Source organism: Balaenoptera physalus (assembly GCF_965194825.1).
Source record: "Balaenoptera physalus genome assembly, contig: HAP1_SCAFFOLD_1994, whole genome shotgun sequence".
Lineage (NCBI taxonomy): Eukaryota > Metazoa > Chordata > Mammalia > Artiodactyla > Balaenopteridae > Balaenoptera > Balaenoptera physalus.
In genome coordinates, this window is record NW_028124810.1 from 420 (window position 1) to 14,003 (window position 13,584).

Below are 13,584 nucleotides of genomic sequence, written 5' to 3' on the forward strand. Positions count from 1 at the left end.
CCTTGTTGTGGAGTATGGGCTCTAGGCATGCGGGCTTCAGTAGTTGCACCACGTGGGCTCAGTAGTTGTGGCTCGCAGGCCCTAGAGTGCAGGCTCAGTAGTTGTGGCGCACGGGCTTAGCTGCTCCACTGCATGTGGGATCTTCCCGGACCAGGGCTCGAACCCGTGTCCCCTGCATTGGCAGGCGGATTCTTAACCACTGTGCCACCAAGGAAGTCCCGAGATTCATTTTCTTCTGTTCCACTGCATATACACTTGTATACACTTGACATTCAGTAACTACCCATTGATTGAGAATATTCTACAAATTGAAGAATACATTCATACTACTTTCCCAAAGTTTCATGTACTGGTATTACCATGTGCATGGTTAGTAAATTCAGGGTTTTTCACATAAATATGTTTAACATCCGTTCTTCATGGAAACACAGACAGCAGGTCTCTGTGGTCTTACCCCCTGTTATGGAACATCTTAGTAACCACCAATCTGCTTGAAACAAATTCAGCTCCTAAATGCGAATCACTGCAACCAGGTGGATAGAAGGAGTTCAGCGGGTCTCCATCAGGCCCCCAGAGGACACTTGGCAATGTCTGAAGACACTTTTGGTTGTCATGACTTGGAGGGGTGTGCTACTGGCAGGCACTAGGTAGAGACCAGGGACGCTGCGAAATATGCTACGCTACACAGGACGGCGCGACAATAAAGAATTACCCGCCCCCAAATATGAATAGTACCCGGGCAGAGAAACCCTGCTCTAAAGTAACACCTGCCCAGCTTGGATACCTCTTAGGACACTGCCTGTCAGCAATACAGTAAGTTGAATGACTCCACATGTTTCTCTATGTAACCGACTCACTGAACATACACCATCAACAACAACGGTGGCAAAAACAGTGAAGGCTTATGAGTGGGGTTAATAGGAGGCCTCAGCTTGGCCCCTGGTGAGTCCCAGCTACTCCTAAGGTGTCAGAAAGATTCCTTCGGCACCCTCCCCTCCCCGCTCCTGATTTCACCTGCCTTAATTCAAGCATCAGCTAAGTCCTGTGCGCTACTTGTCTCCCTCGCAATTTCTCTGATATAATCCCTGACTTTTCTAGTCCTAGTGCCCCAGATATCTCTAACTCAGGCCCGTCAGCATCTGTGAAAACCTCCGACAATTTCCACCTGGCCTCTCCTCTCAGAATTCCACCCTGTCCGTCACTCATACTTGGCTAGCTCAACAAATAAGACTTGGTGCCTAACGTGAGTGAAACTCCGAGCTCAATCCACAAGGTGCAGGACTCCTAGGAGTGTGTGAGGAGCCAGCAAGAGAACGGCTATAAAATGCCTGGCGCAGTCCCCCTGGGCACCCGACAAACAGCGGCTAGAGTGGCTGTTATCAACTGCACCAAGCTGACCACATGCTTCCACCGTCTCTGGGAGAACAACACATGGGGTGTATTGGTTTCCTACTGCTGCTGTAACAAACTGCCACAAACCAGGTGGCTTAAAACAACACACATTTATTACCTCACAGTTCTGGAGGTCAGAAGTCAAAAATCAGTTTCATTCTGCCAAAATCAAGGTGTCAGCAGGGCCGTGTTCCATCTGCAAGCTCTGGAAAAATACACCTCCTTGGCTGTTCCAGCTTCTAGAAACTGCCTGCATTCCTCAGCTCACGGCCACATGACTCCAACATCTGCTTCTGCTGTCACATCTTGTTCTCTGACTCTGACCCTCCTGCTGCCCTCTTGTAAGGATTCTTCTGATGACACTGAGCCCACCCAGATAATCCAGGATGATCACCTCATTTCAAGATTCTTAACTTAATCCCACCTACAAATGCCATTTGTGTTGGAAGGTAACTTATTAACAGGTTTAGGAGACTAGAACATGGACATCTTTGGAGGGCCATTATTCTATCGGGGGCGGGGTGGGGGGAGGTGTCTGTTAAATATCAAACAACAGTGAATATAAGATAAAAGTAACCAGTGGGTATAACACAGTACAAGGGGCACACGGTTACCCAGCCAAGGGAAGGTCAGGTTAGGTAGTGGATTTGGGCTCAACTCCGGAGTCAGACAGACGCCTCCTCGTTGGCTCTGGGAAGCGAGGTTACTAAGTCAACCCCCTTGGCCTCAGCTCCATCACCTGTCCACCTACAACTCCTGCAGCCCTCGTGGGCTTTCAGTGAGAGCATCCACCAAGCGCCTAGAGTGCCTGGCACACGATAAGCACTCCACGTGTGTCCTAAGACCCAAGGGATCCCAGCGGGGAGAACAGGAGGCAGGAACAGCACGGTGAGGCCTCAGGGAAGAGGACACGGGCCCGTGTGAGCCCCATGGAGGCAGGGACCTGTTTGCTGGTGCTCAGCACTGGAGTCCTGAACCCGCAAGCGTGCCTGAGATGGAGAGGCTGTGCAACAGTTACTCAATGAATGAATGGGTGATCGAATGAACAAATGAACAGAGGCAGTATGCTTAAAACTGAGTAGGGACTGGGCAGTGGGGTGGCGTATGTGACAGAGCACTGCATCAGGGTCAGAAGACTCAGCTCAAGTCCCCGTCCTACTCACAGCCGGCGGGACGCACGCCTTGGCTACAGCCCTCGCATACAAGATGAGGAGTTGGAAGGAAGCGGCCCTGGCTCTTCCAAGAACAAAGCTGGAGGATTCAAGCTACGCGTGGTCTTGCCCGAGCCTGACCTGCCTTACACGAAGGCTCGGGGTCAGTCAAACTGAACGGTTCGCTCTCTTATTCCAAACACACCCAGCACTTCCTCTTCCGCAGCACTTTCCTCACATTCCCCCTTCTCATCCCCAGCACTGAGAAAGCACGAGAAACGCTCAACCTAGGAGATGACTGACAAGGATAAAGAACCCCCAGGCTCTAGTGAGCCCTCCTCCTTTTCTCCGAAGCCATCACCACCTGATAATGGTGCCTGGTGACCATCACTGTCTCCATTTTATGTGTCTGCCACCTCCCAGACAAAGTTGGTCTCCATCCACCATCCCAGCACACAGGAGGCCAAGAATCTATAACTATTACTTCATTTTACTGGATTTGAATGGGAATGGGAATAACTGAACTCAGGAAAATTTAGCTCTGCTTTTATTCCATCAGATTAATTTTACTGAATTTACTAGAAAGGCAGCCAATTAGCAAAAGGACCCAGGCTAGAAGCAGTTCACCGGGCTCACCCGGTGACCTTTAACATGTCACTTGACCCAAGGGTTTATGCACTAGAACCTACCAGAGGTGAAACACAGTTTCCACTTCCAAAAGCAGAGCGAAAGGGAAGAAAAGGAAACTTAGAGATTTCCAAACATCCGGGAGATATTTTTGGAAATGAATGACTTTTCCATTCACTCCTCTTATAAAAAAAAAAAGAAAGAAAGAAAAGAAAAGAAAGAAAGAAAGAAAGATATTAGACGGAGAACAAACCAAGAAGTGGTTGCTGATCATCTAAATGGAAGAAGAGTCTTACGGAAGCCCACTCCTTAGAGCCTGAGAAGCAAGACACTCCCCCATGGATACACAGAGACGACCTATAGTCTTAAAGAATGAAAAATGGAAAAATCATTATTTGCTTATCAGAAAGTTTATATAATCCCAAAATAGACTCTGCGGGGTAAATATAGTAAACCTCCTATTAATTAACACTGAATAAAGGTTCCAAGAAGGTAGCAATGATGCCATCTGGCCCTGTTATGTGGGGCTCCAACCTGGCAAATTCCGGAACCATGGATTGCTTTCCCCTTAAAGCAACAGCCTGTTCAAAAGACTTTTAATATATCACAGAATTTCTCCATGTGGCGCAGGTCAAACCCCATCTCGTGAACAAATGGATCCCTAAAAGCTTTTGTCATGATATAATCTGGGCCTTCTACCGCCATCCTGATCATTTATACTCTGCTTTGATCTCAAGTGTGACATGGTCCACCACTCAAACTGCTCGAGGTTGGCATTTCCAGTAATGTGCAATCCCAACTGAGCTATCGGAAACAGAACGCTAAGTTTCAACAGATCAGTCCACCTATAGGTTAATATCAATACAACCCTGCAAGAAGCAGACATATACATGTCAAAGGCACTGAATTTTTCCAAAAGAGGCAGAAAAGTTCTTCCCATATTATCCACCTAAATGGTAAATACCTTTTTATAAAGTGGCCATTGAACTCTGAGTTGATGTATGTGGAACACATATGTGTCACTAATGTAAACCACACACAACTCACCCACAGAAACTACCAGTCACAAAAATGGTGAATCAACTTTATTTTTAATCTTATTTATTTATTTATTTATTTGGCCGCGCCATGCAGCATGTGGGATTCTTAGTTCCCCGATCAGGGATCAAACCTGTGCCCCTTACATTGGGAGCGAGGAGTCTTAACCACTGGACCGCCAGGGAAGTCCCAACTTTATATTTTTTAACAAAGTTTTTGGGTATGATTCCCAGAAAACTAACTACGAAAATTATATGCACAGTACTGATCTGCAGAGATAGTGAATTTAAACCTAAGGTGGGTTCATACTCCAACTAAAGAAATTCTGTTTTGAAAATATTGAGATTTGTTTTTTACACATCTGTAGCCACATCTGTAAAGATGTCTCCTTACGTTTGCAACCTCTTTGTTGTAACTTGAAAAAGAAAGTACAGCTACAATAATTCACCAACACACCCTGAGCTGGCAAGACCCAATGTTGTTAAATACAACATTGAATGGAATTACTATAAAACTCTAGAAGAGTTTGTTTACAAACCTTGGCCCTCGGTGACCTTGCTTACGGCAGCATATTTTATGCTATTAGGTTTAATAAATTATATAGGAAATGATGTTTTCAGTCGGCAACAATTTTCGCCTAACTGACTACATTCATCTATTCCTCCATAATTTCATTTTCTTTAAAAACCTATTTCTTTGCCTCTCCTGACCGTTCTCCATTTGGAAGCTGTTTGGGGAAAGTCCTCATTTTCTGAATACCGTTTTCCAGTCGTGTGAATCAAATGCAACTCAAAAAGGGTTTTAACTGTCAGATGCACATGGAGAAAATGCTGCGTGCTCTGACACACGGTTTTTTCCATATCATAAAAATCATAAAAATCAATTACAACTTTAAAGGATAACCGGTCCCCTATAAAAATCGGCAGGGTTCTGTTGTGAAAGAAGAATGACTATTACAGCATTTACACCCTTCCGTAGACTCCACTTAAATGTCTGTGGCTCGCTGAGCATTCCATACATATTTCGGGCAAGGTATTATGGGAGCTGAAGTGCAAGCTGTCCTCTGCTGAATTTTCACTCACTATGAAAACAATGTCTCATAAAAGTGTACACGTTTTTACTTTACAAAAAAATGTAAAATGTCCACTTTCGTTCACTCCACCGACAATTTTCGCATTAGAAACAGGGCTTTTTAAAAACCTGTAACGTAAGTGATGTATAAAATGTCATTCAATAACACAGACTTCTGGAAAGAGGAACATAGGAAATGGGTATGAAATACATGGAAAGGAAGATTCTACAAGCTGTCTTCTGTGGGGTCTGCTCACCTATGGCCTGGGTTGTACCATTAAAATGGAAATTCTTACATTTATACTTTTCATCATGAATCCACACTCCAATGTAACCGCAACTGTTTTATATTACCCTCATAAAATGAGTCTTTGCCTTTTCTAAGCAAAACAGTATTTTTTAATTGGTTCATTTTCCAGTTGTTTGGATTTTTAACAGACATACAGCATAAAAGGGCACCACATTCCAAGCAGTTCTACCAACTCCAGAACCATCCAAGGCTTGATCAGACAGCTGTGGCTCTAGCCTTTGGTTAAAATTATAATATGATCTCACCTGATTTTCAAAATAACTAAGCATCTTTTTAAGCCAATAAACTGTGCTATAATCTCTCTAAGTTTCTGAGTCCAGAAGCTTGCCATGTTCAAAGAGAATGTTAGGGAACCATGATCCTTTTGCCTTCCTTTGTTTTTCCCTATCTGAACCCAGAGAAATCTTCAAACAATAATTTAGCAGCTTCCCTCCCCAAAGGTTTATTTTCAAACGCCAGTGCCATGCAGCGCTGCCTTTCCAGTGCAGGTAGGAGGAAGCAGGAGCCTGTCACCACGCTGGGCCTTTTCAAGTCTCAAAATCACTGGGAAGCTTGCAGTATTTCCTTTCTGGCACTCAAGCCCAGTGTGGAGAGAAGTTGCTCCAGATAGGACAAGATATCAGATAATCACTGTAATCCCTTGGTTTCAACAGAATTCCAACTCCACAAAAAAATGCCTCTCCCCAAAAGCAGCTGAACCAACTGAAACCAACAGACAATCGAACAAAAAGTTAACGAAGAAGTCATTACATGAACTTAATTAATCGTAATCTGGTGGTGCTTTTAGAAGCATCCGTTTTTCACTCCGTAGGATTTATTTACGTGAATAATAAGACAATTTAACGCTCTACTCGGATCTTGCACAAAAAGGAAACCTAAAATTCAACTCTTGTTTTCCCTTTATTCCAAAAGCATATGGGTCTAATCATAGCCCATTCTGACCGCAGTACACAGGCTTTTTCAATCAGAATTTTAACTCAACTTTTAAGGCGCTAAAGAGTAACCATCACAAGTTTGATGGTTACTCCAAAGAATCGGGAATCCCTTAAGTGTCCCATCTGGCACAGCCTTCGAATGGAAACTAGGCTCAGCCCGCCAGACAAGGAACCCACACCACGAGGCTGGGGCGCACGTTTGTGCTCCAAGATGACAGCTCATCTGGCCACCGCGAGGTCGGGGGCGCCTGTAGGGCCACGGCCAGCGGGCGGTGGGCCGCGGAGGCCCGACAGGGATGGGCGAGACCGCGGAGGAAAAAGGAAGAGAGGGCCATCCGTCAGCCCCTGGAGAGGAAATTCCAGGCGCCCAGCTCCCAGGCGTCGGTCAGCGGGTGACGTGAGGGAACCAAGGAAGAGTGTCCGCCCCGCGGTGGAGGCCGGGGATTCCGCACTCCTGGGGCTCGAGGACGGGAGAGGGGGCGCCTCGATCCTCGGCCAGGAGTCCGGGGATGGGGGCGCCCGGATCCTCGCCGGGCGAGGAGGACTCACGATCTTCGCCCACACCCGGAGGCCTCCCGGGTCCTCGATCCTCTCCCTGGGCCCAAGGTAGGGGGCGCCCTAATCCTGGCCGGGGCCCGCGCCCCCCTTACCGGTCGCGAGGGTCGATCCACGACGTCTGGCGCGTGTTGTGGTCGATGTAGAAGACGCGGCCGTCGTAGTCGCGCGCCTCCTCCCAGCCGGCGGGCAGCGGCAGCTCGGCGCTCTCCCGGGCCCGCGGGGGTGGCGGCGCGGAGGGCGCGGGGGGCGCGGGGGCCGCGGCGGGGGGCGCGGGCGGCGGCGGCTCCCGCGGGGGCTGCGCGGGCTGAGGCGGCTCCCGCGGGGCCTCGCGCGGCTGTCCCCGCCGCCGCCGCCGGCCGCCGCTCAGCCATGGCATGACGGCGCGGGCCCCGCCGCCGCCCGGCCGCCCCACGCGCGCCGCCTCCTCCGCCAGCACTAAGGCCCGGCGTCCGGGGCGCGGGGGCGGCCGCGGGGAGCCGCCCGCCGCGCCTGGTGCATCCTCCGCCCGGTGCCCGCGCACCGGCGCCCGCCTGCCGCCCGCCGCCCGCCGCCCGCCGCCCGCCCGGCCCTACGCGCTGCCGCCCGCGCCGCCTGGGTCACTCGAGTCGCCGCCGCTCGTGGAGTCACAGGCCCAGAGCTGCCGCAGCCGCTACCGGCGGCCCCTCAGTTCCCACGGCGCGCCCGGCCATCTTCGTTCCTCGGCGCCGCCCGGTAGGGGCGGGGCTACGCAGGCCCCGCCCCTCCTGTGGCCCCGCCCCTCCCCATCCCCTCGGCGGCTCCTCCCCCGCTTGCTGCAAGCCCTTCAATCTCCCTTGGTTGCTCCGCCTCCAATCTCTCCTGGGGGCTCCTCGGCTCTTGGCTCCTCTGCCCCCCAGCCCTCACCCCCGCCCGCTGCTTCTACTCCTCCTCCCCAGCCGGCTGCTCCTACCCCCCCAGCCCCGCTCAGTGTTCTTCCGTCTTCCCCTGCTGCTCCGCGCGCTCCTCCCTCTTCTCTCCAGCTCCACCACCTCCTTGGGCCTCGCCGGGAAACCGCACGGGAGCCAGGATGGGCGCCGCCGCGTCCGTCCGCCCCCGGGCCACCGCGGAGAGGAAGGAGGGCCGGGAGGACGGCGCCCCACCCGGGCTGCAGGCGCGGCCTGCCGGGGGCTGACTCTTGGGGCCCAAACAATTCCCGGGGGAGAGGGCGGTCACCTCACTGCACCCATTCTCAGGCCTTGAATGTCTGGGGTCCTCCTCTCTGCCCACTTGGTGGGGGAGGGGAGCTGCGCCCTGGGTCTCCCGAATACTCAGGATGGTCCCGCGAGGGTGGGTAAGCCCCCGGAAGAGAGGCCGAGGGAGCTCCGTAGCTGGAGGAGGAACCCGAGGTCGGTCCTCTTGGGTGGGACCTGGAGGACACACCTGGAAGTGGGGAGCTGGGCAGGTGGGCACTTCTCATGCCTGCCAGGAGAGCCCCAGCAGGGCTGGTCCGAAGTCCCCACTCTGGGCCAGGGCCCCTGACCTGCCCTGAGCTCTTGCATCTTCCAGTCTGGAGGATCCAGTAGTGTGAGTGGAGACCCAAGTAGGCCACTGCTTGGGCGGAAGCCAGGTCAGCTCCTAAAACATGAAACCTCTATGGTAATTGGTAGTTATGTTCTACTCACATCTCATAGCTGGAGAAACTGAAGTCCAAAGATGGGGCCCTCTCTTGCTCCAAATCCCCCAGCTACTACTTAGTGCTCCAGATCCCTGGCCACAAGACTTAATGCCAGGAAATGCAGGAAAGTATCAGGGAGGTTTTAAAACACTGTTACAGTGATACAAAAAGATCTAATAAAAACCCTAACAGCAATCCATATCTAGCTACATAGGGGAAGAGACTAGAGGAAAACCTCCCCAAATGCTCACAGCAGTTTGCATTCCTTCAGTGGGATGATTTTGTTTTAATTATCATATTTACTGTCTAAATTGTTTGTAAAAGGGTTATATTACTTTTATAAGGGGAAAAGTTGTTTTAAAAAAGAATGTGAAGGCATGGAGACTGTAATTGGGACATATCCGAGGGAGGCCTTTCCTCCTCTTCTGCCACCACAACACAGAAACTTCCTTGCTCCCCAAGAATCTGCCCCCACCCGAACATCATATGCCGGAAATTCCACCACTGGAGTCCTTTTCGTTACACATGCACAGTTATTAAATGTCCAAGGGAAAGGGATGGAGCGTATCAAAAAAGCAAATACTTTGTGATCTTGCATGTTCCAGAGAATGCCCAAGTGCTGAGTGTCCCTACCCTGACATCTTCCCTTCTGATCGGCATGCTTTATTACCAAGGAGGCTGCCACTGCCTTGTCCCTCTCTCCCTGCCCACGCTGCAGTCACCTTACCACCCGACATGGCTGGGCTGAAGCTGCAATCCCGCCCTCCCTGCCAGGCATCGTGTCAGTTCAGAATTTCACAGATCTGGGCGCTATCACTAAAAATTATCCTGAATGGGGCTGGAGTGCGTTGGAGTGACGCCAACCTCAACAGAGAGAGAGAACACCCACACACATCAAAGGACTCATAGAAGGAAAGGCAAGATGAAAAAGTATCAGATAAAGAGTAAGGGGCGGGGGAAGCTACACCCCATGAGGAGCTAAGAGGCAAGTGTTGATGGGCCTTTCCCTGAGCATGAGATCTTCTTCTGGACTCCTCAGACTGGCTGCAGACCTACCATATGCAGGCACTGGGCTGGGCGTTGGGATGCTGCAGAGAACAGGAAAGAGTCTGTGCACCCCCAGCCCCCAAGTCGGGGACTAAACCAAGAATAGGCATTTAGGACTGTGGCTTGTCTACAAGCCAAGCCAGGGTGCCAGTTCAGACTGGGAACTCGGGGGAGGCCTTGTGAGACCGAAAGGAAGATGGCTTGGATGAGGAAGCTGAGGCACCGGTCCTTAGAGTCTCGAGTCCTGAGCCCTTGCCCCTTGGCACGTGTAGCCGCAGTCACCAAATACTTGCTGATTTCCTAGCAGATATGGCCGGTGCCTCACCCAGATCTCCCTGGCTGGGGCGCACACCCTTCTCAGAGGATTACCCTTGGAGGACAGGTGTCTGAGAGGTGACGCTCCCCCCGCCCCCTGCCCCGGGACTGCTTCTGCAGTATGACAGACCAGGCCCCTTGCCTTGGTGGGACAAAGTGTAGTGCACCTCACCCTCCAAAGCCCCCCATGGGCTACCATGGCTTTGCTAGCTCCTTTCCTCTCTAGCCTGCCTCCCCTACCCCCATCCACCACTTGCATGAGAACTACCCCTCCTTGGGCACTGCTTCTAGGCAGCCTGACCCCAGAGAGTCTGCTGTGCTTATTCTTCCAAGCACTTAGCAAATATAAACCATTTGACCATCGTGACAACATCTACAGATAGTCCTAATTTCATTTGCACATTAACAGAGGAGAATTGGGAAGAAATGTCACACGGTGTGCCAGTGGAGACAGATGGAAGCCCCTCACTGAAAAGGCTTTATCCACAGGCCCACCCACGGTCCCTGGACCTCTCTGAGTCAGAGAAGCGAAGCAGACCGGCCGCATTTGTCTTCCTAAAATGAGCCAACAAAAGGAAGAGACCAGAACTTGGGATGACCGAGGCCTCCATCTTCCCTTGTAATGTTTGCCCCAGGCAGAAACTGATGGTCCGTAAAGACCTGTGCTGGGCATTGGGATGGTAGAGAAGTTGGTAGCGGGGGTGAGGGGACCCTTGCCTCCCCAGCGTTGCCATATATTGGGAAGTTTTGTGTGCGTGTGTTAATTGTTAGGGAGAATAAGGCCTGTCTTTCTCACAGTCAAGTGGGGCTTTCCATGTTGGACTGAAAAACACAAGCATACACAAAACACTGCAGGGAGAGGAGGCTTTCGTCTGAGCTGAAGGCACAATTATGCATTCTTTATTGGCTCCATATTCATACCACAGCCTTGCCAACAACGAAAGTACAAACATTGTAGCGACCTCTCCTCCCACCGAGATTTCTGATGGAAAAACGGCTCAGGAAAAATCCACTTAGGCCCTGGGTACTGGAGATGCAAATATTCATACTTGTTCTCCTTGCAGACCCTCTGGGGAATCCCCTTGCCCAAACTGTTAAAATGCCCTCAGGTGGAGCTTGCAGAATATTTTCTTTAAAATGCTTCTTAAGGAGTAAATCCAACACACTCCTTGCATGCCAGGCAAGCATGCCCAGAGTTTGAAGATTTTTACTCAGATTCCGCCTTCTCTTCCCAAAGGATAACCTTGAGTTATCAAGGAAGGTACAAAATTGCCTCTATCCACATTCAATACTTGGGAAGCTTCTGGAAAAGGGAGCACCAGCAGGGCTGCAATCGTCATGTCGAAAATGAGAGAAATAAATACTGCTGGAGAAGTCTTGCCTGCTTGTATAAACAATCGCGTGTTCCAGGAAGTGACACAGTGGGTAATTCTACACAATGTGCTAAGGGGAAAACGGAAATGGGCCAGAGTGGGTCTGAAGAAGAAATGGCTCATTGTTTGGCATTCTTTCAATGCTGGAATAGTTACTCAATTATGGGCGCTTCCCATATATTTAAATAATGCCAATCCACAAGCTGTAGAGAAGATCAGCTGGAGTTCTGGCTAATTCCTGTCTTGCCGGTTTAGGGACTGCAGAGGCACAGAGCAATGCCGAGATCCCTAACCCGAGACCTCTCCCCAGGCTCAGGAACTAAAAGCGGGCGGGTGGGGCTATTCCCTGAGGTTTTTTTTTCCCCTGACTTTAAGTCTTCAACTTTAGACACTTATTTGACTTGGGATCGGAAACGCCCTTGTTTGGATTTTGAGTGTGGACGGGGAGCCTGGGAACACTTTTCTCAAATGGGACTTCCTTGACTTGGGTAGATTTGTGCCGTTTTGACATGAGCTTTTTCTCACGTCCTGATCTTCCATTCCAAAGAGGTGCAGAGTATTCTGAAAGAGTCAGCTGTGTGAATAAACCAGGCCGTCTGTTTGGTCATTTTAGTGCTTTATTCTGCTGTGTGTTGGCTTCTCCGCGCACAGCCAATGCCGTTGGCGTTGGTTCATGGCTGTCATGTTGTAGGCGGACTCGGCATTTGTACCTGGGTTATTAAACTTCAGTTTTAAGGAAAAAAAAAGTAAGACCAATTTCTCTCCCAAACTTAGAATATTTGCTGTCACCCACTTGCTTCCTCTCCAGGTCTCCCCTCCCAAAGCTATATTTTTACTTCTTCTCCTTCCCAACCCTTGGGTTGTGTTGCACAAAATGGTAACGAGCCAAATGGAAATGTATTCCAGGCAAACCATAATTTTCAGAAGACACAGCTGCCATGAGCCGGCATACTACACGACGCTTCCTCCTGGCTGGGTTCTCTCCTGTTTAGGATTATGACTCTGGTCCCCTGTGGATTTGGAAAAACAGATTCTTCAACTGCAGACCTCTGCTTTATGAGCCAAGCAGACCAGCTTGGAAGTCTCAGGCTTACAGAAACAAGAAGGCGGATTTATCCGACACAGAAATGAGCAGTCTCTGGGTTATTAACAGTTTTTTTTTTTTTCATTTGATGACACCAGTATTATAAATTAGTCTCTTTTGTAGCATGAACGGAACAGTTTTGGAACACAGGCAACGTCATTAGATCCTGAAACAACAACCCTGAGGTGTTTGTTATATATCAGTGCTTTTCAGCAGGGGGGCGACTGTGGCCCCCAGGGGACATTTGGCAACATCTGGAGACGTTTGCTACGGGCATCCAGTGAGTAGAAGTCAGGGTTGCCGCTCAACATCCTACAGGGCCCAGGACAGCCCCACAACAGAGAATTATCCATCCCAAATGTCAGTGCTGATGTAGAGAAGCCCTGTAATACACGTGTAATTGATGGTAACATTTGTTCTACCTAGGCTTTTAGTGGGGAAATCAAGGCCCAGACAATGTAAGTAACTAGGCCAATGTGATCTGGCCACTGCTAAAAAGCATCAGCCCTGAGATCAAAGCTCAGCTACCCCATCTGACCTCTGTATTAGTCAGGTTTCTCCAGAGAAACAGAACCAATAGGGTACATCTATCGAGATTCATTATGAGGAATTTGCTCATGTGATTATGGAGGCTGAGTAAGGAAAAGTTGAGTTAGCAAACTGGAAACCCAGGAGAGCCAATGATATGCTTTCAGTCCAAGGCCAGCAGGCTGGAGACCCCAGAAGAGCTGATGTTTCACTTCAGGTCCAAAGGCAGGAAAAAGCGGATGACCCAGCGCAATCAGTCAGGCAGGAGGAGTTCCCCCTTACTTACTGACTCACAGGAGAGTCAGTCTTTTTGTTTTACTCCGGCGTTTGACGGGTTGGATGAGACCCACCCACATCTGCTTTCCTCAATCTACTGATTCAAGCGTTCCTCTCATCCAGAAGCACCCACACCAACACACCCAGAGTATTTGACCAAATATCTGGGCACCCTGTGGTGCAGTCAGGTGGACACGTAAATTCCCCATTACACCTCCTGACTTGATAGCCAGTTGCTCTGTGTTT

The 13,584-nt window shown here is 50.1% G+C and overlaps 1 protein-coding gene across 2 annotated transcripts; it reads right to left on the reverse strand.

Annotated features, from left to right (window-relative positions):
- Positions 1–555: 555 nt before the first annotated feature.
- On the reverse strand, positions 556–9,868 carry LOC309654111 (protein WWC3-like). Of its 2 annotated transcripts, none has more exons than XM_082478736.1 (2): positions 7,175–9,868; positions 556–6,291 (listed from the first exon to the last, which is right to left on the reverse strand). In XM_082478736.1, exons 1-2 carry the CDS (start codon positions 7,456–7,458, stop codon positions 6,165–6,167), a joined length of 411 nt encoding a protein of 136 aa, XP_082334862.1. In that variant the 5' UTR covers positions 7,459–9,868; the 3' UTR covers positions 556–6,164. The 2 variants fall into 2 exon arrangements, with proteins under 2 accessions (XP_082334862.1, XP_082334861.1); XM_082478735.1 differs by lacking the exon at positions 556–6,291 and adding an exon at positions 6,471–6,772.
- Positions 9,869–13,584: the final 3,716 nt, after the last annotated feature.